Source organism: Eubalaena glacialis, chromosome 9 (assembly GCF_028564815.1).
Source record: "Eubalaena glacialis isolate mEubGla1 chromosome 9, mEubGla1.1.hap2.+ XY, whole genome shotgun sequence".
Classification (NCBI taxonomy): domain Eukaryota; kingdom Metazoa; phylum Chordata; class Mammalia; order Artiodactyla; family Balaenidae; genus Eubalaena; species Eubalaena glacialis.
The window spans coordinates 37,981,047-38,008,639 of record NC_083724.1 but is presented as its reverse complement, the minus strand read 5'-3'; the positions used below and the strand labels follow the sequence as shown (position 1 = coordinate 38,008,639).

At 47.3% G+C, this 27,593-nt stretch overlaps 2 protein-coding genes across 6 annotated transcripts in view; one reads left to right on the top strand and one right to left on the bottom strand.

Annotated features, from left to right (window-relative positions):
- RUSC2 (RUN and SH3 domain containing 2) overlaps nt 1–17,555 on the top strand; it is a 59,809-nt gene extending 42,254 nt beyond the window's left edge. For 2 of the 3 annotated variants that reach the window (XM_061200294.1, XM_061200293.1), the window contains exons 2-12: nt 4,681–6,777; nt 11,407–12,036; nt 12,251–12,436; nt 12,605–12,745; nt 13,890–13,966; nt 14,178–14,352; nt 14,443–14,548; nt 15,220–15,266; nt 15,720–16,530; nt 16,623–16,760; nt 16,841–17,555. In XM_061200294.1, coding sequence (XP_061056277.1) covers nt 4,749–6,777; nt 11,407–12,036; nt 12,251–12,436; nt 12,605–12,745; nt 13,890–13,966; nt 14,178–14,352; nt 14,443–14,548; nt 15,220–15,266; nt 15,720–16,530; nt 16,623–16,760; nt 16,841–17,042 — 4,542 coding nt within the window. In that variant the 5' untranslated portion in view covers nt 4,681–4,748 and the 3' untranslated portion in view covers nt 17,043–17,555. The other variant, XM_061200295.1, reaches the window with a different exon arrangement.
- Nucleotides 17,341–19,553, bottom strand: CIMIP2B (ciliary microtubule inner protein 2B). Of its 3 annotated transcripts, none has more exons than XM_061200296.1 (6): nt 19,439–19,553; nt 18,859–19,082; nt 18,553–18,770; nt 18,292–18,346; nt 18,018–18,070; nt 17,341–17,733 (listed from the first exon to the last, which is right to left on the bottom strand). In XM_061200296.1, the coding sequence occupies exons 1-6, from the start codon at nt 19,492–19,494 to the stop codon at nt 17,494–17,496; spliced, it is 846 nt and encodes a 281-aa protein (XP_061056279.1). In that variant the 5' UTR covers nt 19,495–19,553; the 3' UTR covers nt 17,341–17,493. The 3 variants fall into 3 exon arrangements, with proteins under 3 accessions (XP_061056279.1, XP_061056281.1, XP_061056280.1); XM_061200298.1 differs by having other exon boundaries at nt 18,859–19,250; nt 19,439–19,527; XM_061200297.1 differs by having other exon boundaries at nt 17,582–17,733; nt 18,018–18,215.
- Between the last annotated feature and the right edge of the window lie 8,040 nt (nt 19,554–27,593).

The window sequence follows — 27,593 nt, the reverse complement described above, 5'->3', positions numbered from 1 at the left end:
CCCAACACAGCCAAAAATAAATAAATAAATTAATTAATTAATTAAAAATAAATAAATAAATAATCGAAAATCACTCAACAGCAACAATCACTGTTAACATTTTGTTGTAAAGTCAGGCCTCCATATCTGCGGGTTGTGCATGCATAGATTCAATCAACCGAGGATTAAAAATATTCAGGAAAAAAAGTTCCAGAAAGTTCCAAAAAGCTAAACTTGAATTTGCCATGCTCTGACAACTATTTACATAGCATTTACATTGTATCAGGTATTACAAGTAATCTGAAGATGATTTAAAGTAAACGGGAGGATGTGTGTAGGTTATATGCAAATACTACGCCATTTTACGTAAGGGACCTGAGCACCCTTGGATTTTGGTACTGCTTTTGCTTTCAAGTTTTCTTCCATGTATATTGCTATGGTTTGAATGTCTGTGTGTCCGCTCCCCCCCCATTCATGTGTTCAATTCTAAGTCCCAAAGGTAATGGTAGTAAGAGGTGGGGCCTTTGGGAGGTGATTAGGTCATGAGAGCAGAGCCCTCCTGAATGAGATTAGCGCTTTTATAAAACAGAAAGATCCCTTGTCCCTTACACTATGTGAAGACACAGGTAGAAGGTGCCAGCTATGAACCAGGAAGTGGGCTTTCACCAGAACTCAGCCATGCTGGAACCTTCATCCTAATCTTGGACTTCCCAGCCTCCAGAACTGTGAGAAATACATTTCTGCTGTTTGTAAAGCCACCCAGTCTGAGGTATTTTGTTATAGCAGCCTGAATGGACTAAGACAGATAGATATATTTATTTACAACAATGGTGTCATACTGTAAATTCTGTTTGTAATCTGCTATTTTCACTTAATAGTTTGTGAATATTTTCTCAAGTCAATAATAATCAAATTAACACAACGTTGTTTTAATGATCCTCTGTTCTGTACGTTTTTGGGGTTTTTTTTGGCTGCGTTGGGTCTTCATTGCTGCTCGTGGGCTTTCTCTAGTTGTGGTGAGCAGGGGCTACTCTTCGTTGCGGTGCGCGGGCTTCTCAGGGCTTCTCATTGCGGTGGCTTCTCTTGTTGCAGAGCACAGGCTCTAGGCGCACAGGCTTCAGTAGTTGTGGCACCCAGGCCCAGCAGTTGTGGCTCGTGGGCTTTAGAGCACAAGCTCAGTAGTTGTGGCACATGGGCTTAGTTGCTCCGCGGCATGTGGGATCTTCCCGGACCAGGGCTGGAACCCGTGTCCCCTGCATTGGCAGGCGGATTCTTAACCACTGCGCCACCAGGGAAGTCCCTGTTCTGTACTTTTAAAACTGATTATTGTTGGAATTTTAGTGTGTTCCCAACTTTCTGTTATCCTTGTGGCATATATATTTGAGTTCAAAGTTTTCTTGGCAAAGGAAGAGAAGAGATGGGAAGGAGTGAAGGGGAAATTATCTCACGTACCTCATAGCAAAACTTCCTAAAAATTATCTTTATCCCTCTCTACAAAATCCCATACTTTAAGGCAGCTGTTCCTCTCTTTTCTTTTTCTCATCTTGTCTCTGCAAATACCCATTCCTCTCCACTGCTAAACATTGGTTCCCTTCCCTCTTCCCATAAACCTTAATCTTTTATCCTACTTAAAAATTATATCTTAACAGCTTTGTTAAGGTATGATTCACATACCATAAAATCCACTCTTTTATAAAACTGAGACAATTCACATTCCATAAAACTCTGGAGTTTTTATTTTATTCACAGACTTGTGTAACCATCACCGCTGTCTGATTTCAGAACATTTTCATCAGCCCCGAAAAGAACCTCCATCCCCATTAGCAGCCCCTCCCCATCTTCCAGTCCCTCAGTCCCTGGCAGCCACTATTCTACTTTTTGTTTCTGTGTATTTGCCTATTCTGGACATTTCATGTAAATGGAATCATATAACATCATACAAAGAAGCCTTTTATGACTGGCTTCTTTCACTTACCGTTTCAAGATTCCGTCATGCTGTATGTAGCATGTGTCAGAACTTCATTCCTTTTATCGCTAAATAATATTCCATTATGTATACCATATTATGTTTATCTGTTCATCAGTTGATGAACATTTGGATTGTTCCCACTTTTCTGGCTACTGTGAATAATGCTGCTGTGAATATTTGTATACAAGCTTTTTGTGTGAACATATGTCTTCATTTCTCTTGGGTATATACCTAGGAGTAGAATTTCTAAGTCATATGGTAACTCTATGTTTAACATTTTGAGGAACTGCCAGACTGTTTTTCCAAAGTGACTGCACCATTTTACAATGGCTCCAGCACTGTTTGAGGGTTGCAGTTTCTCCACATCCTCACCAGCATTTGTTATTGCCTTTTATCTTAGTGGGAATGAAGTGGTATCTCATTGTGGTTTTTATTTCTCTAATGACTAGTGATGTTGAACATCTTTTCGTGTGCTTACTAATCATTTGTATGTCTTCTTTGGAGAAATGTCTATTCAAGTTCTTTGCCCAGTTTTTAATTGGGTCATGTACTTTTTATTGTTGAGTTGTAAGAGTTCCTTATATATTCTAGTCAGAAGTCTCTTATCAGATACACAATTTGCAAATATTTTCTCTCATTCTGTGAGCTGTCTTTTCACTTTCTTGATGGTCTCCCTTGAGGCACAAAGGTTTTTGATTTTTATGAAATCTACCTTATCTATTTTCTCTATTATCACTTGTGTTTTTGGTATCTTATCTAAGAAAGCATCCAATCTTAATCTTAATCTAAGATAATGCATTTACTCCCATGTTTTCTTCTGTAACTCTTAGCCTTGTGGCTCAGTTTAGCCTCTCTGATTTCTGCCTTTCTGCATATCTACTCCTTACCTCAATCAACACACAAAGGCTTGGGAAGTCCAACAGAGGAGCCTTCCTCTCAGAAAGGAAAGGAGGAAGAAAGAAGGTAAATACTTGTTTTTTAATTTTAATGTAATTTAACTTAACACAAAAAAAATATTAATAGTGTCCCTCGCACATGTATTTATTAGCCATTTGAATTTTTTCTTTTGTGTGTTGCCTGTTCATGTCCTTGAGCATGTGTGACTTGCCTGGCTCTTTACTGTACTCTGCATGAAGAGCTCTGATCCTGTGATCTAAGTGAGTTACACTTTTAAAAATTGGTGGTGTACGGGTTCAAGTAAATGATGGAGAACTTATAGGCAGTGAGGGGTTTAGACTCATGGTAGGTAAGGAAAATGACAGGAATGATAAGGAAAAGAAGAGAAATGAATGAATTAGGAGAAATTAGGTAGGAGAAGTCTGAGCAAGTGAAGTCTTTTGGGACCTGAACTTGGTAGCACAGGAGACTAGAACTTGAGGAGGCCATTCTGCCATGGTCCAGCCAAGAGACCAGAGAAGCTTAGCATGGGCGCTGTGTAGAGAACTTGACCTTAACCTATCAGAGGTAAAACTGGGAAGAGAAGACTTTTTAGGGGACCCTCATAGTTAAAGTTTTGGCTAAAACTGGGCAGAATCTGGGCACTTCAGATCTGTACCCTGAGCTAGATAAATATTAAGAATATTTTTTGCCTGGGGATTTCACTGGTGGTGCAGTGGTTAAGAATCCGCCTGCCAATGCAGGGGACGTGGGTTCAAGCCCTGGTCCGGGAAGATCCCACATGCTGCGGAGCAACTAAGCCCACGCGCCACAACTACTGACCCTGAGCTCTAGAACCCGCGAGCCACAACTACTGAGCCCACGCGCCACAACTACTGAAGCCCGTGTGCCTAGAGCCCGTGCTCTGCAACAAGAAAAGCCACCATAATGAGAAGCCCGAGCACTGCAACGAAGAGTAGCCCCCGCTCGCCACAACCAGAGAAAGCTCGTGCGCAGCAGTGAAGACCCAATGCAGCCAAAAATTAATTAATTTTTTTTTAAAAAAGGATATATTATGCCTCATGTTTGCCAAGCCTTATCTGATGTTGTGCTGGAATGATACAAAAAAGATAAAAACAGACCCCTACCCACCTTGAGAAGGAAGAGGCTGGCATCAGCCACACTAGTAGTCTTATGCCTAACTCGGTCTCTATTCAAGAAGCTCCAGTACAGTAGTGGGGAGAGTGAGGATCCTTAGCCCACAGCCATCAGAGAGGGACAGGTATTCTGGGGCTCAGAGGAGGAGAAGAGGTGTCCAAGATGACATAGGCGTCAAATGATATAATACATTAAAATTTATTTTTCTTGCAAAATTATAGCTTATTGCTATGCATACATGATACATTATTTGTGATTTTCCCCCTCATCTGTAAACGTGCTGTAGCTGTGTCTAAGACATCTCTGTATCTCCTCAGTGCCTAGTACCCTTTCAGGCATCTTAGATGGTTTTTTCTTAGTTATGTCGTTATTCATACATTTTTTGTACTCAGGACTAGTCGTTATTTACTGCTAAGAAAGAGAAGGAGAAAATGCTGTCCCTGAGATTCCCCAGACCTTCAGATGTGGCATTTTGTTGCAGGTGGATGCATGATGAACTTAAAATGAAGGGGAACTCAAGAGCTGGACCTGTGCAATGCAGAAAGTGTGCCCTGACGGGCTGTGTTATCCAGCTCCATCTTGACTCTGAATCTTTTTTCCTCTTGGGCTCTTCTCCATCTGAAAATGGTATGGGTAAGGGCATGTCCCTGACTTCGGGAAGGTGACATTAGGTTCCCTTTCTTTCCCTCTCTCTCCAGGTACCAAGCTCTCCTGATGAAATGTGTTCTGCCCCACTGGGCTCCGGGGGCAGTGTCTGGTGCTGTTGATGCCCTTGTTCGAACTTTCCAGAATGGATAGTCCCCCAAAGCTGACTGGAGAGACCCTCATCGTCCACCACATCCCCCTGGTACACTGTCAAGTCCCAGACAGGCAGTGCTGCGGAGGGGCAAGTGCAGGTGGCGGGAGCACAAGACCCAATCCCTTCTGCCCACCTGAGCTGGGCATCACCCAGCCTGATCAAGACCTGGGACAAGCCGACTCCCTGCTGTACAACAGTCTGCATTCTGCTCCCGGGGGATCTGCGCGATCTGCAGACAGCACCAAGAACAGGGGTCGGGATGGAAGAGGCCCCGGGGCCCCTAAACGACACAATCCCTTTTTGCTGCAAGGGGGTGTGGCTAAGCCAAGACTTGGTGACCTGTATGATGACAGCATTGGTGATGGTGCCACCCAGCAGTCCTTCCACCTGCACGGGGCCGGCCAGCCCACCTTCCATCTCTCCTCTTTCCAACTGCCACCACCTGGCCCCAGAGTGGGCAGGCCATGGGGGGCAACACGTAGTCGGGCTGGAGTGGTGGAGGGGCAGGAACAGGAGCCAGTGACCACCTTGGATGCCCAGCAGTGCAGCACTAGCCACAGCTGCCGGCCAGAGCCGGAAGCAGAGACCATGGAGCTGGATGAGTATGGGGGCCCTGGTGGGAGTGGCAGTGGGGGTGGAGCCAGTGATACCTCTGGCTTTTCCTTTGACCAGGAGTGGAAGCTCAGTTCAGATGAATCCCCAAGGAACCCCAGATGCTCAGGCTCAGGACCCCAGCACTGCCGCTGCAGTAGCACATCCAGTCCGTCCGAGGCGGCTGACCAGTCCATGGGCTATGTGAGCGACTCCTCCTGCAACAGCTCAGACGGTGTGCTGGTCACCTTCAGCACCCTCTACAACAAGATGCACGGCAACTCCCACGCCAATCTCAACTCTGCCCCGCAATCTTGCAGCGACTCTTCCTTCTGCAGCCACTCAGACCCCAGCGCCTTCTACCTGGACCTGCAGCCCTCCCCAGCTGAGTCTAAGATGTCCTGTGAGTCCCACCACCCTGACAGTGGAGGGAGGGAAGGTGGCTATGGTTGTCCTCATGCCTCGTCTCCTGAGCTTGATGCCAACTGCAACTCCTACCGCTCGCACTGTGAGCCCTGCCCAGCTGTGGCTGACCTCACAGCCTGCTTCCAGAGCCAGGCCCGTCTTGTTGTGGCCACACAGAATTACTATAAACTTGTCACCTGTGACCTGTCCTCCCAATCATCCCCAAGCCCAGCTGGCTCTTCCATCACCAGCTGCTCAGAGGAACACACCAAGATAAGTCCTGCACCAGGCCCTGGCCCAGACCCTGGCCCTAGCCAGCCCTCTGAGTATTACCTGTTCCAGAAGCCAGAAGTCCAGCCAGAGGAACAAGAAGCAGTGGGCTCCGAAGTGGAAGCACCAGCTCCCGTGGGCCCCACTGTGATCGAGGGGCAGGTGTACACTAATACTTCACCCCCCAACCTCAGCACTGGACGTCAGCGCTCTCGAAGCTACGACCGCGGCCTAGAGCGCAGCCCTCCTATCCGCCTGGGCTCACTGGAACGCATGTTGAGTTGCCCAGTACGCCTGAGTGAGGGCCCTGCAGCCCTGACTGGGCCTAGTTCCCCACCTCGGCGGGTCACCTCCTTTGCCGAACTCGCCAAGGGCCGGAAGAAAGCTGCAGGCTCTGGCTCCCCCCCACTGCGAGTGAGCGCTGGGGACTCCTCCCAGGAGTTCTCACCCATCCAGGAAGCCCAGCAAGATAGGGTGGGCCCACTAGATGAGGGCACTCACTGTAGCCATAGCCTACCACCCATGCCCTTGGGGCCAGGCATTGACCTAGTTGGCCCAGAGCCCTGGTCCACCCAGGTCTGTCAGGGCCCCCAGTCCAGTGAGATGCCACCTGCTGGCCTCAGAGCTGCTGGGCAAGGCCCCCTGGCCCAGCTGATGGATCCAGGGCCTGCTCTCCCAGAGAGCCCAACCAGCAGCCATACCCAGAGGGATGCAAGAGCTAGAGCTGACGGTAAGGAACTTAAAGGCTGGAGAATACTAGGGTGTGTGCATGGCCTCCTCAGTAGTAGGGCCCTGCCCACCACCCAACGCATACCACTAGAGGTTCCTCAGCCTAGATCAATCATCTTTCCAGTCCAGAGCATGTCCTACGGTTGTAATAGGGGGAAGGAGGATGGAGAATAAAAAATACACCAAGGAGATAAAATCAGCACAACTTAGAGATTGATGTATCGGGAAAGGAAGTACTCAAAAGATTGTGATTCTAAGCCAGGATGACTGGAAAGATGTTGATACATGGTTAGGGACTGCAAACACAGAAGTAGATTTACTGGAAAAGGAATAAGGCATGAGTTCCATTTCGGACATTAAGGAATTTGCAGTGTTTAAGGGAAATGTCCAACAGGCAAACCACCCTGGGTATCAGTAAGTTCATTCTTTGATCAGTGATTGTAGCCACTCTTCAAAGAACCTGAGACCTGACACTTAACCTTTAAGCCTCCCAGGCCAGCTCTTTCCCTATTTACTTCATTACACTTAAGTAATTATTTTTTTAAAGCTCTGTGTTAAGTGGGTGCTGGTGATAGATGAGAGGAACAATCTCTGTCCTCAAGGAATTCCGATGAATGGTGGAAACAGAAAAGGAAACAAAATTAAAATGTGGAGATGGCAGTGTGTGGTACTAGTCTATGAGAGGGATAGCTAAACAGACCAGAATGTCAGAGGAGTGCTAATACGGTTTACATTTAAGCACAGTCTACAAAAATGATTAGGAATAGGCTTTGTGGAGACTCGTAAAAAGAACATTCTAGGCTCATACAGTAGTCTATACAAAATCACAAAGGCACAGAATATCTTGATGCTTTCCAGAAACTGCAAATAATTTAGTATAGCCATAGTGGAATGTGGATGGAACCATTAAAGGATTTAAATCAGGGAAGTGGCATTTTTTGGTTTGTAACAGCATAGTGGCATGTTTTGATTTGCATTTTAGAAAGATCACTGATTGTTTGGGTGGAAGGTAGATTAGAAAGGATGTCTCCCTGGAGGTCAGGAGACCACTGTGATCAGAGAGTCATTGGAATAAAAATAGTAGTTGAAGCTATGAGTGGATGAGAACATCCAGGGAGAATGTGTAGAGTTATAAAGGGAATGATGGACAGAGCCCTGGGGATACAGTGATTTAAGGTTGAGCAGAGCAACCCTCAAAAGAGACTGAGAAAAATTAGCCAAAATAGAGGGAAAACCAGGAGAGAGTGAAGTCACAGGAGCCAAAGGAGGGGAACATTTCAAAAAGAGTTAGGTTCAACAAATGAGTTCTGAAAAGAAATCACTAGGATTAAGGCTGAAGAATCCCAAAAGCAGCATTTGGGAGTGGCCAGGGTAGAAGCCAGATCTCAGAGGGTTTGGAAGGAAAGGGGAGATAAAGCAGGGGAAAGGTCGATACAGGGGAATTTGCTGTCTGTAGCCTTAGGTTGGTCTGTTGGCTTCTCAAAGGAAAGGGGTTAAAAAATCATAAATGGTGTTATCTCTGCTGTTAGGGACATCACAGTCTATCAGAAGACTTCACACTCCTAAACATACACAGAGGAGCTGCCCTTGGGGAAGGGATGCAGGAGGGTCTCTAGGGAAGAGGGTGGTCAGAAACAGCAGGGATTGGCCAGAGTCCTTTGGAACCCAAGCTCTTCTGAGATTGCAGTGTCTGGTGGGTGATATCTAGGCACAGGGGATGCTGTGGCTTGCACTCTGAAGGCAAGAGCCGTCCTGGTCAGAGATGGGAGGAGAGGCCTTAAAAGTGTTTTTGCTATCAGATAAGAATTTTCATATTGAGATGCTATTTTGTTCCATAAGTCTCCAGTGACTTACCACAGGGCTTTTTTCTTGATTCTGTACAACTTTTTTTTATATCAAAAAATGATGACAAAAGAAGTGAGATCTCTTTGAGATTCTGAGCAGCAGGATCAAGATTCGAAAGGATTTTCCCAAGTCGGGAAAGAACGTTTTGTTCTTTCAGGCACCAATATGAACTTTGATAATGTAGGCTGTACTTGAGTTGATTTGGGATATTTAATTGATTGCAAGCTCAGAATGAGTCAGCAGTTTGGAAGGGCTTCCAGAAAGTTAACATGGTTGGATTCATTTAGAGACTCGAGAAGGGAGGAGTTGATAGTCCCCCTCACCCTTGTGAACCACTTAGAGCCCACCTGGAAGTTCTGGACACTCCATTTTAAGAGGGAACTGAGGGGCTGGGGCTGTGTCGCCTACAGAAGAACAGACTTGGGTGAATATGGTCTCTATCTCCAATTTTCTTAAGGGCTGTCACATAGAAAATGAGAAAACTTATTCCCTGTATTCCCTGAGGGTAGAACTGATACCCACTCCCCACAGTAGCCACCCCTCCCCCTTCCCTGATCTTACTCCCTGAGAACTTAGCAGGGAGGATTTTTAAAAGAGTAGGAATAGATAGTCTAATTCAGACATACTCTACGTAGCATGTACAGTAAAGCTGGGATTGGGAGGGCCTACTCTGATAGCCAGCGTCAGCTCAGTCTTGAAATTTGGTATTTAAATAAGTGGAGAGGATGAAGACATTCCCAGTAGGAAAAGCAGTGTGCTTAAAGATGGGAATGGGGCGGAAAGAGTGGTGTCAATGAGCATGGCAGGTGTGGAAGTTTGAGGAGAGAGCAGCTGATTTGTGGCAGGTGTGGACACCTACCTGACTGAGAAGATTAGACTTTGTTCTATGGGCAGTAGCGCCACAGGAAATAAAATACTTCCTAAAGCTGGTATATGTAAGAAGATTTGGATGCAGTGAGACAATACTGAATCGAGGGTGACAGTGAGGATTCATTCATTTAACAAATCTTTATTCAGTACCTACCATGTACCAGGGTCTGTTCTAGGCACTGGGGATACAGCAGTAAACAATTTAAAAATCCCTGCTTTTCTGGAGCCCTTATAAGGAGTAATGGACAATAAACAAATAAGATAATTTCTGATAGTGAAAAATGGCTAAAAAGGAAATACAACAGGGTGATGAGAGCATGACTTGCCAGAGGGACTGGGGTGGTCAGAGAAGGTCTTAATGAAGTGATGCTTGAGGTGATGCCTGAATGATGAGACAATTTCAGCGAGTACAAAAGGCCCCGAGATGTTAATGAACTTGGCATGTTTAAGGACAGAAGAAGGTATTGCTGGAGCATAGTGAGCAAGGGAGAATGACAAGGGTTTTTCTCTGATCACTGACTGGGAAAAGCAGGAGGGTATAGTCTGAAAATGTCCACTGAGAGTGGTTCTGAAACATCTCCCTTACAGGGTTGTGGTCACCATCCCCTTAAGGCTCGCTGAAGTAAATAAATGGGGAAAGACGAGGAATAGGAAAATCCAGCCTGATATCATTGCATGTGTAGTACAATGTGGTAAAGAGAACATTAGCCCCAAAGTCAAACTCTGACTTAGGCAGAATTCTAGCTCTGACGCTTTCTAGTTGTGTGACCTTGGGCGAATGACTTTTAATCTCTAAATTTCCAATACCCAGATCTTTCAAGTATGGATACTAATTCCTTCCTCAGAACTGTTGAGCCAGGGGTGCCAATGAGCCACAACCAGGGTTTCAGGTGGTATGGATGCTTATAGCGCCACCTTGTGTTCATTCACATGTTTACAGTGCGTGCAGTGTTTTCATTAGCAGCACAGCCCAGACACAAAGACTTTCCCTCTGTGCAGTGTCCTGTTGTGTGAGTGAGTCCCATGTTTTGGAGTGAGACCCATGTTTTGAGGGACACTGACTAGAAGATTGGCTGAAAGAACAGGAGAGGACCACTCCTGGGGAACACACCTCTATGTAGAGGGAGCAGATGTGGGCTCTGGGGCTCCAATACCAGGATCATGAAAGAGTGGGAGCAGGGTAGATAGGGTGACAGGGGGCTGATTCTAGCTGCAAGTAAAGAAATATTTTATTGTGGTTAGATTTGCTCAAAAATGAAATGTGTCGGCTCTAGTGGAGGCAGGGGATGATGGGCAAAAGCTTGAAGTAAATTAACATCTTGACCCTGAAAATATATTACTAACTCCAAGTCTTTAGGCCTTAGAAACAGAGAAAGTGATGGTTCTGCCATTGGCAGAAATGGAAATCATCAGGAGAATGAATGAGGTGTTTTAAAATAGCAAATTTTAAATGAAAGCAGAACCCTAAAGCAGAATGATCTAGAGATCAAGAAGAAGGTTGGGGTTAAAGCCATGGGTTCAGGAGTCGCCTGTACGACTGTCTGAACGTGAACAAGGCAGGGAAGAAAGTGTAGAGTAAACAAAAAACCAAAAAAAAGAAAGTGTAGAGTGAAATATAAGAATTGAGCCTTAAGATACGCCCATCTTTGAAGTCAAGAAAATGAAGAAGGGCTGAACAGTCAAGAGGTACAAGACAGGTCAATATCATAAAAACACTAGGAAAAGTTTTACAAAAGACGGGAGGAGCACATTCCACAAACTTGAATTACCCCTACCCCATTCAGTTCCTTCAGCCCAGGTCCTGCCCCTGTCATCCCCGTTCCCCAGGGAGCATCATCTCCTGACTGCTTCTTGGCTTCCTCTCATGTGAGTTTCAGTGTTCCGTCTGATTCCTTCTCCATCCCTGTTGCCGCAGGGGGTGGTGCTGAGAGCCGACCAGTCCTTCGCTACAGCAAGGAGCAGAGGCCAACCACGCTGCCCATCCAGCCCTTCGTGTTCCAGCACCACTTCCCCAAGCAGCTGGCCAAGTCCCGGGCCCTCCACAGCCTTTCCCAGCTCTACAGCCTCTCGGGCTGCACCCGTGCACCGCAGCGTGCCCCCCTGGCTGCCCCCACTGCTCAGGTCCCAGCCCAAGCTCCTTCAGGGGAGTTTCAGGCATCCACCAACGGAGGTGCCAGGAAAGCTGGGCCTGAGCCACAAACCTCACGGCCGTCACCCCTGGGCAGCTACTCCCCCATCCGGAGTGCCGGCCCCTTTGGGCCCAGCACCAACTCTTCCGCCTCCACTTCGTGCTCCCCTCCCCCAGAGCAGACCACAGCCACAGAAAGCCCACCTCCATGGGGCCGCTCCTGTCCTCCTGCTGTCCAGCCTGCCACCTCCCAGCAGCCACAAAAGGAGCATCAGAAGATACTGACCTTGGCTGAGTACCGACTCCATGGAACAGGAAGCTTGCCTCCTCTGGGCTCCTGGAGATCTAGCCTCAGCCGGGCAGAGAGCCTGGCCCGGGGAGGTAGTGAGGGCAGCATGGCTTCCAGGCCCAATAATGGTATGAAGTTCAGTGCCTGCCCCCCACCCCACCCCAAGCAAGCTACCTCCCCACTGAATGGCTTCTTATACTCCAGCTTGGGGTCAGAGGTTACAATGTTTGCATCTGTGGCTGACATCCCAACCCTCATGTTTTATATGGGCCCACTGGGTGGGTATGAAATGCTGTCTTCTAACTATTTCCTGTCTCTTTTGCTAATCTGTTCTGCTTTCAGCCAACCATCTATCCCCTCAAGCACTCAAGTGGAGGGAATACAGGAGGAAGAACCCTCTAGGGCCACCTGGTTTGTCAGGGAGCCTAGACCGAAGGCCACAGGATGGTCGACTGGCCCGAAGGAACCCCATCTTTGAGTTCCCTGGCTCCCTCGGTGCTGCTGGCCATCTGAACTGCCGGCTGAATGGTGTGTGGGCCAGGTCCCCAGTAAACCCAGGGCAGGCTCTGCCATAGCTGGGAGGGGCTAGAGAAGGGGTCAGTCCCAAAATCACACATCTCAGAGGGTATGAGGCACAGAACTGAGCTGCAACTCAGAAAGAGAATTGCTTGGGATTGATTTTTCTCTTCTTTTCAGGTCAAGTAGTGAAGCCGTTACCACTGACCTGCCCTGACTTCCAAGACCCCTTTTCCTTGACTGAGAAGCCTCCAGCTGAGTTCTGTCTGTCCCCAGATGGCAACTCAGAGGCCGTTTCCATTGACCTGCTTCAGAAAAAAGGTGAATATTTCTCCTAGCTCCGGACGGGAAATCTGCTATCACTACCTATTTGTGCCTGTTGCCCTACTATCTAGCCCTTCGGAATATTTCCCTGTTTTAGAACTCCAAGTGTTGGGAGGGAATTAGAGAGCACAGGTACTGGGGCAAGAGGCAGAAGTCTTTGTACTGTGGATCGTGAGTATTTGCAAGTGAGCAAAGATCCTTTATCAGATGCTTAAGAATCAGGTTTTAGTTTCCTCCCTCAGGGAGCTAAGTATAGTGAGGGAGACTCCCATGTGCTATACTGGGGGAGCTCAAGTGCTACGAGCTCTAGCGGTTTGGGTAAACATGATGGTTACATCTAATAAGGTAAGGACTGACAAGGAACCAGTCTATTTAGCAGACCTGTTTAAGTGAGATGATGGGGAGAGGATTGAGCATAACTGTGGGCCTTAGAGAAGCAGCCTGTGAAAGGGAGAAAGACGAAGCTAAAGTCCCTCGCAGAGGCAGAGTGGGGGACTCAGAGTTTAGGGAGAGGGAAGAACCTTAGGCAAGAAGGGGAATAGCCACCTTCCTCCAAGTTGGAAAGGGATTAAGAGAGGGCAGGTGGGAAGGAAGATAGTTGTAATGTAGTTCTGTCTTTTGGATGGACAGGGAAGTTGAATTCATCACCAGTGGCCTCTGTTCTCTGTGTGAAGTAGAACCAAGGGCTTGAGAGAGGGGTCAAGATTTGGCAAGGCAACTTGAGAGCATAGCAAAGGGTGCTACAAGGCACACATCAAAGAAGTGCCCCTCCCAGGCACTGGTGTGAGTAGCGCTGGACTTTCTCCAACAACAGCCAATAGCCTGGTTTCTCAGAGTGGAGAGGACAGATGGTTAGAGTGATCCAGGTTTGGAGCAAGAGGGCAAGGAAGTGAGGATGTTGAGTGTCTTGACAATGGAATCATTGAGGTGGGTCTGGGCAGGGAGGCGAAAACAGGAGGGGCTTGAGAACCGGGCAAAAACAGGAAGAGGCCACGGCCTGGTGTGTTTGCAGGGACAGAGAGAGAGTGAGTGAGTGTGTGTGTGTGTGTAAGCCCTTCCCTCTCCCCACTGAGGGCTCAGTCCCAGCTGAGTTGCCCAGGGACTTGCTTAGGGACCTGTCACATCAAATTCTCACTTGCAGGGCTGGTGAAAGCTATTAACACGGCTGTAGACCTCATTGTGGCCCATTTTGGCACAAGCCGGGATCCTGGGGTAAAGGTAGGCAAGAAACTGTGGAGAGCTGAGCTCTTCCCTGCTGACCCTCACCTGTTCTCTGCTACCAGCTGCCCTTGCTCTCTTGCCTCTAGAACTCAGAGTTGGGTACTTAGAGATGGGGATGGCAAGAGAAGCACAGTAAGGACTAAGGGAGTCAGAGAGGACCAAGGTCAGGCTCCAGGTGATTCCCTGTACTTCCCTACTGCATCCACAGGCAAAGCTGGGGAATAGTTCTGTGAGCCCCAATGTAGGCCACCTGGTTCTGAAGTACTTGTGCCCTGCGGTCCGGGCGGTGTTGGAGGACGGGCTCAAGGCCTTTGTGCTAGATGTCATCATCGGGCAACGGAAGAACACCCCGTGGAGTGTGGTTGAGGCTTCCACACAGCTAGGTAAGTGCTGGCTGGCAAGATAGGGACCCCAGGCTGAATTTTAGGGTTCCAGGATTGGGCACGTGACCTCCAACTCTGGCTTCCTCCCAGGCCCGTCCACCAAGGTCTTGCACGGCCTGTACAACAAAGTCAGCCAATTCCCAGAGCTCACCAGTCATACCATGCGCTTCAACGCCTTCATCCTTGGCCTGCTCAAGTGAGTGTGTGGAAATCTACAAACCACCGGTCCCCTCCCCTGGGCTCTGGCACCTCTGAAGAACCAGCTCCCTAGACTGGGTCAGAAAGGGTGGATCTGCAGGATCTTTGGCCAGGGCCCAGGCTCACTTTCTCCCCACCTAGCTACAGCCTCTCTCAGTAGGTCACTGGTCTCCCACCAGACCCATCAGTCTCTGGCACTGATCACCAACATGGTCTTCTGCTTTTACAAATCCACAATCTGGCTCATTTGGAAATTAACCTGGTTCTCAGTTTCTTTGGATATTGTAACCCTGATCCTGTCCGTCCCAGCACTGCTTCCAAAGCCTGCTTGACCCAGTTCACCTTGGCACCCACATCATAGTATCCTTCTTTTCTCAAGTATGGGCCGAGGTCATCCCCTTTGGTCCTGAGCTATCCTGTACTCTCACTCAGCAGCTGCCCTGACTTCTTGGGTCATGGGCAAGCCAACTCCATTCTAAGAGGAAGGGATTGGCTTGTGAATCACATGTTCACCCCCTCCCTATTAACCAGGTAGCATCACTGCCATAGCAGGGAGATGTTCACCTATACCTCTGCCCTGTGTGTGACCCCCCATATCTGTCTTCTTTGTATCTTATCATCTGGCTATATCCACACAAGACTCAACTCTCTTCACCTATCTCCCTACAGCATCCGGTCCCTGGAGTTCTGGTTTAATCACCTCTATAACCATGAAGGTAATGCTCAGAACCCTGATCTGTCTTGCAAACTCAACAGACGCCAGACCTCGGAGGATCAAAAGAGGGAGGCACAGCTGTCCTTTCAGATGCTAGAGGTGGGGAGGAGAACCACACAAGCTTTCATCCTCAAGGCTTGGGCTTCTACCCAAGTCCTCTCCCAGCCTCTGCTTGTGTTAGAGCCTTGGAGTCAGCAGGATACTCAGGCAATCTGGGAGTCAGGGTGGCCAGGAACCTCTCTCCTCTGAACTCGAGGCTGCCACTTAAGATTGTGGAGCTTCTGCACTGCACAACTTCAGAAGGCGTCGTTTACACTGTAGTGCATCTAAGTGGCACGGCACACAGCCTGTGCAGCAGTACGCAGTGGCTCCACCCAGGTTGCCTTTCACAGGCCCACCCCAGGCCGGGCCCTGCTTCTCTGTGTGGCTCAGTCCCTCTCTCTTCCTCCCCTAGATATCATCCAGACCCACTACCAGCCGTGGGGTTTCCTGAACGCAGCGCATACGGTGTGCCCCGGCCTCTTGGAGGAGCTGCTGCTGCTGCTGCAGCCCCTGGCCCTCCTGCCCTTCAGCCTCGACCTGCTGTTCCAGCACCGGCTGCTGCAGAGCGGGCAGCGGCAGCGGCAGCACAAGGAGCTGCTGCGGGTGTCCCAGGACTTGCTGCTGTCCGCCCACTCGACACTGCAGCTGGCCCGCTCCCGGGGCCAGGAGGGCCCTGGAGACATGGACGGGGCGGCCCGTGGGGAGCGGGTGAAGGGTGTGGGTGCCCCAGAAGGTGGAGAAGATGAGGAAGAAGAGAAGGAGACAGAGGCAGCTGGGAGCTCAGGGCGTGGCAGGTGGGCCCGAAGTGGGCAGGCTGGCTGGTGGTACCAGCTCATGCAGAGCTCCCAGGTCTACATCGATGGCTCCACCGAGGGTTCTAGGTTCCCCCGGGGTGGCAGCAATAGCAGCAGCGGCAGCAGCAGTGAGAAAAAGAAAGGGACAGGAGGTGGGGGGCCACCCCCCCGAGAGGGAGTCGTGGAGGGAGCTGAGGCCTGCCCTGCCCCTGAGGAGACCCTTGGCCGGGAGAGGGGCTGGCCCTTCTGGATGGGGAGCCCCCCTGATTCTGTACTGGCTGAGCTGAGGCGCAGCCGGGAGAGGGAGGGGTCCACTGCCACCCCAGCAGAAAATGAGGAAGGAGCCTTAGAGCCTTCACCTGGGGTCATCAAGTGGGGACACCTCTTCGGGTCCCGAAAGGCTCAGCGGGAGGCCCGGCCCACAAACAGGTAAGAGACAGCCCCTGGTGTAGACAGACGGGCGGGGGGCCTGCTCTAAGCCAGGGCACAGACAGAGCCAGAGCCCGGCCGCTATCCCCTAGGCTACCCTCGGACTGGCTCAGCCTGGACAAGTCCATGTTCCAGCTAGTGGCGCAAACAGTGGGTGCCCGCCGGGAGCCAGAGCCCAAGGAGAGCCTGCAGGAGCCACACTCTCCAGCCCTGCCTTCCAGCACCCCATGGTGAGCCCTGAGAGGCAGGATTTGGGGCTGGGTTTGGCTTTGGGTGGGGTTTCTCTGACCTCCATTTGTTGTTTCCCCAGCGAGGTGAAGGCACTGTGCCACCATCTGGCCACAGGCCCTGGACAGCTGAGCTTCCACAAGGGAGACGTCCTGCGGGTGCTGGGGCCAGCCGGAGGAGACTGGCTGCGCTGCAGCCGTGGCCCTGACACTGGCCTGGTGCCTCTGGCCTATGTGACTTTGACCCCAACTCCAAGTCCAACCCCTGGAAGCAGCCAAAACTGAGGCCCTGTGCATGCTGGTGGCCTCAGGGACCCTCACAACCCCTAGCCTCATAGCCTAAGAGCCCTTCCCAAGCCCTCTGGCTTGGTTACAGAGAGTAGACCGAGAGCTGTGGGCCACATATCCCTGTGCTCAGTATCGATTACTCCCCCTTAACTGTCCCAGTGACCTCGTCCAGATCTCCCCCCAGGAAAGGAGGGAAGGGACGCAGCACTGGGCTGCCAGAATTTCCCCAGCCCATCTTGGCCAGCCCTCCCATGGGTACAGACAGGCATGTCCCTGTGGAGGGGGGTGACCAGAAGGCCTGTTTGCGGGGTTCCCTAGGCCAGGTGGTGAGAAGGATGGGTGACAGTATTGGGGCCAGTTCCCTAAGCCCCCAGCTGTAAGTAGGCTGTGGCCAGTGCCTGGTGGTCAGAGGAGGGAGGAGGAGCCCAGGCTCTGTTTATGTATTTATTTATTTATTTATTACACCTATTAATAAAAAAGGTGCTCGGCCTCCAAACCATTCTCTGTGCCTTCTCCCACCCTCCAGACCATCTTTCTTCTTTGCAAAAGGATGGCTGGGATAGGATGAAAAGGAAAGAGAGAACTTGAATTCTAGGTACCTACGCCAGGAGCTGCTTCTGGATGGTGCTGAGGCCCAGAGCATCATGGGTGAGATGCCCATATGTGCGGCCAAACTGGAACTTATACCCTGTGTGGCCAAAAGATTCTGTCATTTGTAGCCAGAGGCATAGAAAAGTTATTTCTCAGCCAGTTGCCTAGAACCTCCAAGTTATCCTTCAAAATCTGGTCCTAACTACCCACTAGGAGCTACGTCAGTTTCCTTTTCTGCCCAGTGATAAAGCTGACCCACGGTCCCCCATGTCTACTAGTTCCAACCCCTAAACCACCTCCACCTATCTCTGTCACACACACACACACACACACACACAAATATTCCAGTCCCCAAAGCCTCCCTCTGGGGGCTGTCCTCACCTGGCACATAGCCCCCATATTTAGGTAAAAGGCCCAGGTTCTGAGGGTAGGTCCTGGAAAGTGAGGGGAGATGTTTAGGATCCTTCTGGGATCTGCCCCCTGACTTCATCTGTCCAAATTCCTGCAGTGCCTGGTTGCTGAGAACAGGAAAGCTGGAACCGAAGAGGAAGCGAGCACGGGGCACATAACCAGTGAAGCCTAGGGGAGGGGGATACTAAGTCAGTACCTCCTGGGCACCTCCCCAGGCCTTTGGTCATTACCCACTTCCTCTCACCTGACATGAAGAACTTGTGAGGATCTCTGTCATCCATGGAATAAGGGGAAGCCTTCTGAGGAGAAGTTGATAGAAGAAAAACAGGGCTATCAAGTTCAGCCCCTGGGCTGTAACACAGGCTCCCAGGGAGGTGAGGCTGGCGGTCTAGCCCACATCCCCTGTCCCACAGCCATGCTACACATGACCACCCCAGACCTGGCCACACAGAGGTAAGGCTCCCCACTCCCGCCTCGTACTCCCCATCAGCCTTCTCGGTCTCACTTGTTCCGCCTCCTGCCCCAGCTCTGGCTCCTTTTCCGTCTCCAGCTCTGCCTCCAGCTTTGGCTCTTGGTCTTTCTCCACGTCTTTTTCTCCCTTGGCCTCCTGTGGCAGCTCCTGACTCCTCTGTCCCCCATACCACTGAGTGAAATCATTCAGAGCCTCCGCCCAGACCTGGCTTCTGTTCTTGGCAAAGATGAACTGTGCCTGGGGTACAAAACCTAGGTAGGCAGGGGGCAAGGACGATTTGTTAGTGTGTGGGACCCACATTCTGGGATGGGGGGTACCTCTTCATACCTGCGTACATACCTGTGTACCCAGGGATCATGCTGGAGCTGAGCCTTTCGTGTCCACGCCTGACAGGCAGGCTTTTCCTGGGACCCTCGGGAGATCTTGGAGGCCGGATGGGAGGCAGAAGTGTGCGGTGGGCAGGGGGCCAGGCTAGGCCAGGAGAGCCGCGAAGTAGCTGCCCAGTCATCTGCCCATAGGTCTGGCCCATGCTGAACCGAAGTAGCGGGCAGTGTCCTGTGTACCTGTAGCACAAGTCTCACCCACTCACCTCCAGAATCCCCCGGCCTCACCATCCCCAGAGGCAGAAGCAGAGACCTCTGATCTCTTCTGGACTCAGCTGTGTATATATTTGGAGCAGGCGTTTCTTAGTTCTCTGTCTGGGTTTTCAACCCTTCCCCTCTGCTGTTACCCTGTTACCATGGAGAGCACAACACAAAGCTTCGTAGCAGGCCCGGCTACTACTATTCCCTTGCTTTTCCTTTTCCATTCAACATCATAGACATCCCAGCCGTAAGCCTCCCATACCAGAATGTCCACTTGGCCCCCAAGGCCGAGCTGGCACAACTCTGCACCCTTTTACTCTGAGTAGAAGTCTTACCCTGGGACATAATGAGGGTTCTGAGGGTTCAGCCCTGGTATGAAGGTGCTAGCCATAGCCGTTGGAACCCAGGCAGTTCCCTTCGTTTCTCTTTGAGCCGAGCTCCTGGGCTGTGTGTGCTGTGTCCAGGGCTGGGAGGCCGAGCCAGAGGCAGGAGGCGGGGCTCGGGGAGGAGAGAGGGGTGGGGGCACTAGTGTGATGGCTGTCAGGGCCCTGGCCGCAGGGGAGTAGAGGCTCACTGGTCCGTCCACTCCGGATCAAGGGCAGCCCTGCCACCTGGGGGCAGGGAGAAGGCCGCGTACAGCCTCGCCACTGCAGAACCAAAGGAAGCCCTGAAGTGGGAGGTGGGGGAGCAAACACTGACAGGCCCATTTAGCTCTGTCTCGAGAGAGGGCCCTTCCTTCTTAAGCCCCTCTCTGAGCACCTGCCTGAGGAGATGTGGATTCCGCTCTCTGTGAGTCTTGGCTGAAGGTGACGGAGTTCCTAGGAAAGCCCAGGGGGGAGGTGATAGGGAGAAAAGGAACCTAAAGACCTCTAGGCAGTGACATTGTTTATTTTCAGTAATGTAAGGACAAGAATTACTACTATAATCCGGATCATCATCCATTCAGCAAATATGCCCTGCTCTGCCAGCCACGCTCTACAGTGGCAGAAAGTGCAGAGGAGCAGGAGTCAGCGTGCCTATGCTCCACGTGCCTATGGGCAAGTCATTTACTATCTCTGAACCCTACTATCCTCATTTATAAAATGCAGGTGCTACTATTCACCGTGCTACTGTTGTGAGGCTCAGATTAATGTATGCAAATGTGCTTTGTAACAAACACCTTGAAGCCAGAATGGTGGGGTAGGGGAAAGGGCACAGGCGTGAAGTCAGGCAGCCATGGGCTCCTAATAGCTTGTGACCTTGAGCCGACCTTACCTTCTCTGAGCAGGTGGCTTCTTCTGAACCTGAAATCCCTAAACTCTTAGCATGAAGGTTAAAATAGCCTAACCTACCAAGGTGGTGTTAAAAATAAAGTCAGATAGTGTGTGTGAAAGAACTTACCCCAGCACCTGGCACCCAGCTGCTAAAACTTAATTTCCTTTCCTGTTGTTTAGTATTGTCTCTAAGCGTCTAACACAAATGGGAGATCAATGAATGGTTAGTAAATTCAGGGGTTACAGGTTTTCTCACTGTGGGAGTTCAAGGGAAGGAGATATGAAGGTAATGTTGAGGTTTAATGAGGGGGCAAATTAGAATTTGTTAAGAAAACAATTCAGATCCTAAGAGCAGTACAGACCAGGAAAAAGATGGGGGGAGGGGAGCATGATTAGAACTCTGGGGCTGCTTCAGGGCCAGGCTGGTCCACCTTTCCAGGAGGCAGAGCCTCTGCTCTCCTCCCCACGCCCGACTGTGCCAGTGCCTGGGCTAACCAAGCATGTGTCACTGACTTCTTGGGAATTGCACAAGAGGGCCCCAAAGAATACATTTCATGTTCCTCAGTGTTCTGCCAAGGGCAACCTTGGTATGTGTCATTTAGAGCTAGAGTTAGAGAGGACTTGGCTCCCAGGAAATATGCTAGAGTGAGGGTGGGAGCTGAGGGGAGAGCCCAGAATAGCAGGAGTACGTCAAGGCTAACAACCTGGACTTCTGGATTCTGTAACAGACACTGTTGGTTGCACACTTCATACCTATTCCCTACCCCCGTCTCCCTTCTTCCTAACAGAACTTTAATTTCGTTCTGCCAAGCAGTCAGGAACTTCAGGGAAGCTAGAGCCAGCCATAAGAATGAGTCTTGATTAGTCTAAGCCCATCATAGTAGTCCCATTCCCCTTGCCAGTGACTGGTTAGGCATGGGCTTGTGGCGACCTGGACAATATGAGGGCAAGTCTGCTGGGGTGAAGGAGTGTCCTGGGAAAAGTTTCTTGGCTCTTAAAAAGATGCACAACAAATTAGAGAAAGAGAGATGGACAAGAAGGAATGATGTCTTTTCCTGCCTCTAGAAATTCTGTGGATGTGATGCTGGAACCTTGGCAGGCATCATGAAACCTGTGGAAAGCTAAGCTAACCTGGGGACAAAGCCTGAATCCACCCAGGGTGGATGGCAGAATAGAAAGGCCTGGGTCCTTGATGGTAATGTTGAGCCTCTGACTTAACCAACCTTTTTATGAAATAATTTCATTATTGTTAAGGCCACTTTAAGTTTTCTTTTACTTAGAGCCAAAGACATCATAATATAAAAGTAAAACAAAACAAAACAAAAACACTCGTTCTAATCCTAGTCACTAGAGATACGGACCCTGGCCAAATTCATCTCATCAGCCCTCAGTTTTCTCATCTATAAAATGGGTAAACTAATGTTACTACCTCACTGAGTAGGATACGGTAGATGAGATTATGCAAAAAAGAGCAGCTGGCCCAGTGTCTAACTTACATTAAGTGCTAATAAGTAAATAGCAATTCATTGTGTTTAGTTAGAATTTGGTAGGATGGGAGAAAAGAAAAAAGTAGTAAGACTGGGAGTTCAGGGGAAAGAGTCTGTGAAGTTGAGAAATGGAAAGGTTAGAATTTCAAATTGGGATGTAGATTAGGATGCAGGGACTGGAACAAATTCTGCAGAAAAGACCATGGCAGCTAGAATCTGGGTATGAGTTAATATAAGTTAGGAAACAAATTATAATTAGTCTTAGATTTATGGTTTGTGAAGAAACAGCTCACTGTTATTGGTGAAATGGCTTGTTACTATTATTGTTTCCATCTGTGTAAAGAGTATTTCTAAATCCCTGAAGATTGGAAGGACATTCTAACCTGGGAAAGGAGTGGAAGAGCTAGCTGAGGGGCCTGTAGGAATGCTCATTGCCTTGGTGCCTCCTTCCGAGGGATAGTCATCATGGTAACCTACCCACAACTTGTTCCTGACGACAGCTGCCACACCCAGCGGCCAGTGTTGGATGTGGCAGCAGAGAGAAATGTTTCGCTGAGATTACACCCATCTACAAGATGAAGGTCCAGTTAGGAAAGCCACGACAGTGCCCTGCTCACTCCACACAGCCTGCTGGGTCTCCAAAATGGCAGTCTACAACTCCCTTGTGCTCTGCCTTTGATCTGACCAGGAATTGCTGTAAAATTTCATATAAATAAATACAAATATTGAATCATGTCGTACACCTGAAACTGATATAATGATATGTGTTAACTAAATCTCAATTTTTAAAAATCAGAATATTTATCAGCCAAAATAGTTTCACATAGATCCCAGATCAATCACTTGATTGTAAGTCAATACTGGGCAAGCATAAATCCCCTCTATGAGGATGAATTAAAAGAAAATCATGAGACCTTTGGAAAAAATTCCTCAGATCAAGAGACAACCAAAATTGAAACAAGAAGTGAAAAGAATGAACTCCAAAAGATTACATACAACAGAACACCCTTTAAAATTAAAATATATAGATGCAATAAAACTACATAAACAGGAAAGCAAGGTAATGATGAACATGAGTTCAGATGCTTACCTCACATGGAAGTGAGACAGTGGAGGGGGAGGAGACCATACGTTTAGATGTACGCTATTGTCAAGGTCCCAGTTTTCGTTTGGGATGGTGATTTCATAAATGCTTATTATTACACATTAGAATGAATGAATGAATTAAACCATGGGCCAATGATGAAAGTGTATCATAAACCAAGGATTATGATAACCCAAATCTGTGCATTTGACATCCAAAAAGGTGGAATGGGGTGGGGTTGGGGAGAATCCAAATAGAAATCATGAGAAACAGTGGTATTGATAAGACTTGAATATACTTTCTGGTTTTAGTGCTAAAGAAGTCAAAATATTAAAGAAGAACAGAATCTGAATAAGGATGATTTATTAGCTACACACAGGGAACTTTAAAAACTGGCCATAGTCTAGTCCTGCCTAACAGAGCAGGCTTGGGCAAATTGCTTAGACTTTAGCCTCAGTTTCCACATCTGTAAAATGAAAGAGATGCACTGGATTGTTATTAAGATTCCTTCCAGTTCCTACTCCCTTCTCTATTTGCCAATGCAAATATTATATGGGCTTTAAACATATATACATATTATTTTACATGTTTATGTATTACATATTTATCTTACATTTTATATTCATATTTATGTATTATAAAATATATACATATATGATTTTTTTAAAATAGCAGAATCTTTGATGTGCTTTTAGAGTCATTTTTTTATCGAAGTATAGTTGATTTACAATGTTGTGTTAATTACTGCTGTACAGCAAAGTGACTCAGTTATATATACATTCTTTTTCATATTCTTTTCCATCATGGTTTATCACAGGATATTGAATATAGTTCCCTGTGCTAGACAGTAGGACCTTGTTTATCCATTCTATGTATACCAGTTTGCATCTGCTAATTAGAGTCATTTCTAAACGCAACTATATTTTTAAAGTTTCATACTTTAAAATGTGCATGTGCCTCCTAGGATGCAGCTCCAAATGAGCCTTATTCAACTTATAAATTTTCCTGAAAATAGGCCACTATCTGGATATCACTGCTCTGAGCATAGAGGATGGATCAAAGCAAAGGAAATGGCAGAATCTCTTTCTGGCCTTTTTACATGTATAACATTCTTCAAATCCACAGCACCAGTTTTTTTTTTTTTTTTTTTTTTTAATATATTTATTTATTTATTTATTTTTGGCTTCATTGGGTCTTCATTGCTGCGCCGCGGGCTTTCTCTAGTTGCGGCGAGCGGGGGCTATTCTTTGTTGCTGTGCGCAGGCTTCTCATCGTGGTGGCTTCTCTTGTTGCGGAGCACGGGCTCTAGAGCATAGGCTCAGTAGTTGTGGCGCACGGGCTTAGTTGCTCCGCGGCATGTGGGATCTTCCCAGACCAGGGCTCGAACCCGTGTCCCCTGCATTGCCAGGTGGATTCTTAACCACTGCGCCACCAGGCAAGTCCCTCCACTAACTTTCATTAACCATCTCAGCTAAGTAATTACCTTCTGGTCACTACAGAGATGAATAGATGAATAAGATATAATTCCTGACCTCAGTGATTTTACAATTTTAAAGAGGAGTGAGAGCTACAGAGAAAATCAGTACAAACACCACAATGTAGATTTAAACAAAAACAACTGACTTTATAATAGGCCACAAAGAAAAATCTCAAAAATCCCAACAAACACAAATAAGCCACATTTTCTCACACAAACACAACAAACCTGTAAATAAAAAACAAAAATTAGGTTAACCGAGCAAACAAAAAACCCCAATTGCCTCTAAATTCAGCTTTGATTGAATTCTCATTTATTTCTAAATGATGGTGTATAATCACACTTCTTTTCTTTGCCCCAAGTTAAGAGGGCATTTAAAAATTGTCTAAATGTTGGGCAATTTTTAGCCTCAAGTGTATACTGGCATCGCGACTAAGGACATAGGCTTAATCCTAGATCCATCACTTAACCAACTGTACAATCCTAGGTAAATTAGTAAACCTCTCTGTATCTCTTTTTCCCTCATCTATGAAATGAGAATGGTAATACTGTAAGGATTAATTTAAATGGTATATGTAACACAGAATAGTTATTGGTACCTAATAAACTGTCAAAATTATCATTAAACAAGTGTTCCAGTAGGAGCTCTTTTTGTTACAAGAAACAACTGTCTACTTCTGCTGGCCCAAGTATAGCAAGTACAGAGGAAGAGAGGTTATCTTAAGGATGAATTAGATTTCATCAGTGTCCAAGGAAAGGACTGTATAGCTTGCTTTATAGCCAGGCCTCATGGAAACTGGAACTGAGAACTTGAAAGCTAACAGTAGCTAAGGCAGTTATTTTCGCTCTTTTCTCCTTGAGGCCATGTGCTGCCCTCTGCACATCTGCTCAATCTCTCTCTCTTTCTTATGCTCTCATTCTCTTCTTCTCCCTCCCTCCCTCCCTCCTTCTCTCCCTTCTTTCCCTCTCCCTCTCCTCACGTCTCCTCTCTTCTGCCCCCTCCCCATTCTCTCCCCTTCCCAGATGGATTTGTCTGCCACATCATAACTCCGGTGTGTATGTGGCTCATCAGCAAACGAACTCCTCTTCCCCAACATCTCTACAACTGATTCTTAAGCAGGAATGTGCTTCAGAATTACCTACAGTGATTTTATAAAATATTTATGCCTGGCCCTATCCAGGTTATTCTGGAAATTAGTGCCCTGGTATACTTTTTTAAAACTTTTTTATTTGAAAAAAAAAATCAACCTATAGATAAATTGCAATAAAAATATGACCTTTACATGGATTTACCAATTTACCATTATTTTGCAGCTCAGAGAAGCTTCCATGTGCCCAGGAAGGAAGGAGAAGCAGATAGGATGAGCACTAATATTTATACCACGCTCATCTCTCTCAAGCCTGGCCTCACAGCAGATGAATAGGCTACACTTACCAACTGGCTGTGCCAGAGAGGGCAGAAGGTCATGTGGTGCTGACCATGATAGCTTCAGTAGAACAGGCTGCACACAAACTAGCCTGGTAAACAGGTCTAAAACCAACTAACTGAACTAGCTAATAACTAAGCAGTCAACTCAAGAATCTAGAAAAAGAGGAAGCGCATAAGCTAAGGAAAACAGGAAAAATTTATGAAGCTGACAATAGAAACCAATAAATCAGAAAATAGAACAGTTGAAATTATTACTATAAGAACTGTTTTCTAAAAAAAGACATCAAAATAAGCAAACTACTGGCACAGGTAGCCAAAAGAAAAAACACTACACAAACCCCCTAATGCCATGAGGAAGTGGCTAAAACCACAGACACACAGGAATTTGTTTAATTATAAAAGAATACTAGCTGAAACTCTATATAACTAAACCAGAAAATCTCACTGAGATTAAAATTGTGTAGGAAAATATAAATCAAAATCAACCCAAGTGATACAGAATATCTGAAAATAAAATAACAACCGTAGAAGAAATTGAAAAAGCGGTCAAATAGTTGCCACCTACCAGAAGACCCACACTACACTTAATTTACAAAATTAGTATGAATTTAATTCAAGACCTAACAAATTCAAGATCTAACAAACCTCATACGAGTCTTACAATAGATGAAAAATCTAAATGAAACATCAAGCCAGGAATAGCACGTAGCAAGATGCTTGCCATCATAGTCTTCTTTCCTTGAATCCAGTAATAGTTACCACTAAATGATCACAGCCCACTTTCTGAGACCTCCCAAGGCTCTGCAAGACAGCATATCTTTAGTGATTTCTGCCAGAGGTTCAGAATGAGGGGAATGCTGGCAAATGTTCTGCTCTTTGTCACCCCTGAGTTGACAGCTCAATAAGGGCAGATACCTTGTCTATCTTGTTCACAGTTGTAGCCCTAGCATCAAGCACAGGTGTCTGGTGCATAATATAAGCTAAACAAATCTAGCAATATTGTAAAGGAATAACATTCATTAAAACTAGTAGGATTTATTTCAGGACTGCAACAGTGATTAAAATAGAAACTCTGTCAATGTAATTAACATGAATAAACCAAAGGAAATAAAAGCCATTTGATCACCCTGACAGATGTTGAGGAAATCTTTCATAAAATTAAATATCCATTTGTTATTTTTTAAAGGATTTTTACTAAACCAGGAATATAAACATGATAAAGAACACTTGAAATGAACAACCAGTATCAAACTACACCAAAGAGAAAGGCCAGAGCCAGGATTGGCAAACGGATCTTATGCGTGGTACTAAATCCAATAAACTGTAGTCACTTATGGGAATGTTACTGTGAGGTTTCTGAAATAGGGTCATGGCTTAGCAGGAAAAAGTGCTAAGGATTAGCTGTGTTTGCCCTGGGCATAAGATGGATGCTAGCGTGTAGAGTTGATAATCCTTCACTTTAGGCAATCTTACAAAAGTCAGAACCAAGACAAGACTGATCACTATCACCTTTATTATTCAACATTGTTCTATATGGTCTAGAGAGCGCATGAAACAAAAAAAGTACAGTTAGCCTTGAACAATGTGAGTTTGAACTGCACAGGTCCACTTACACATGGACCTTTTTTTTTCAATAAATATTACGGTACTACAGATAAGTGGTTGGTTGAATTCATGATGCAGAACCGCGGATACGGAGGGTGGACTTTGGGACTTAAGCATCCTCGAATTTTGATATCTCTGGCAGGTCCTGGAACCAA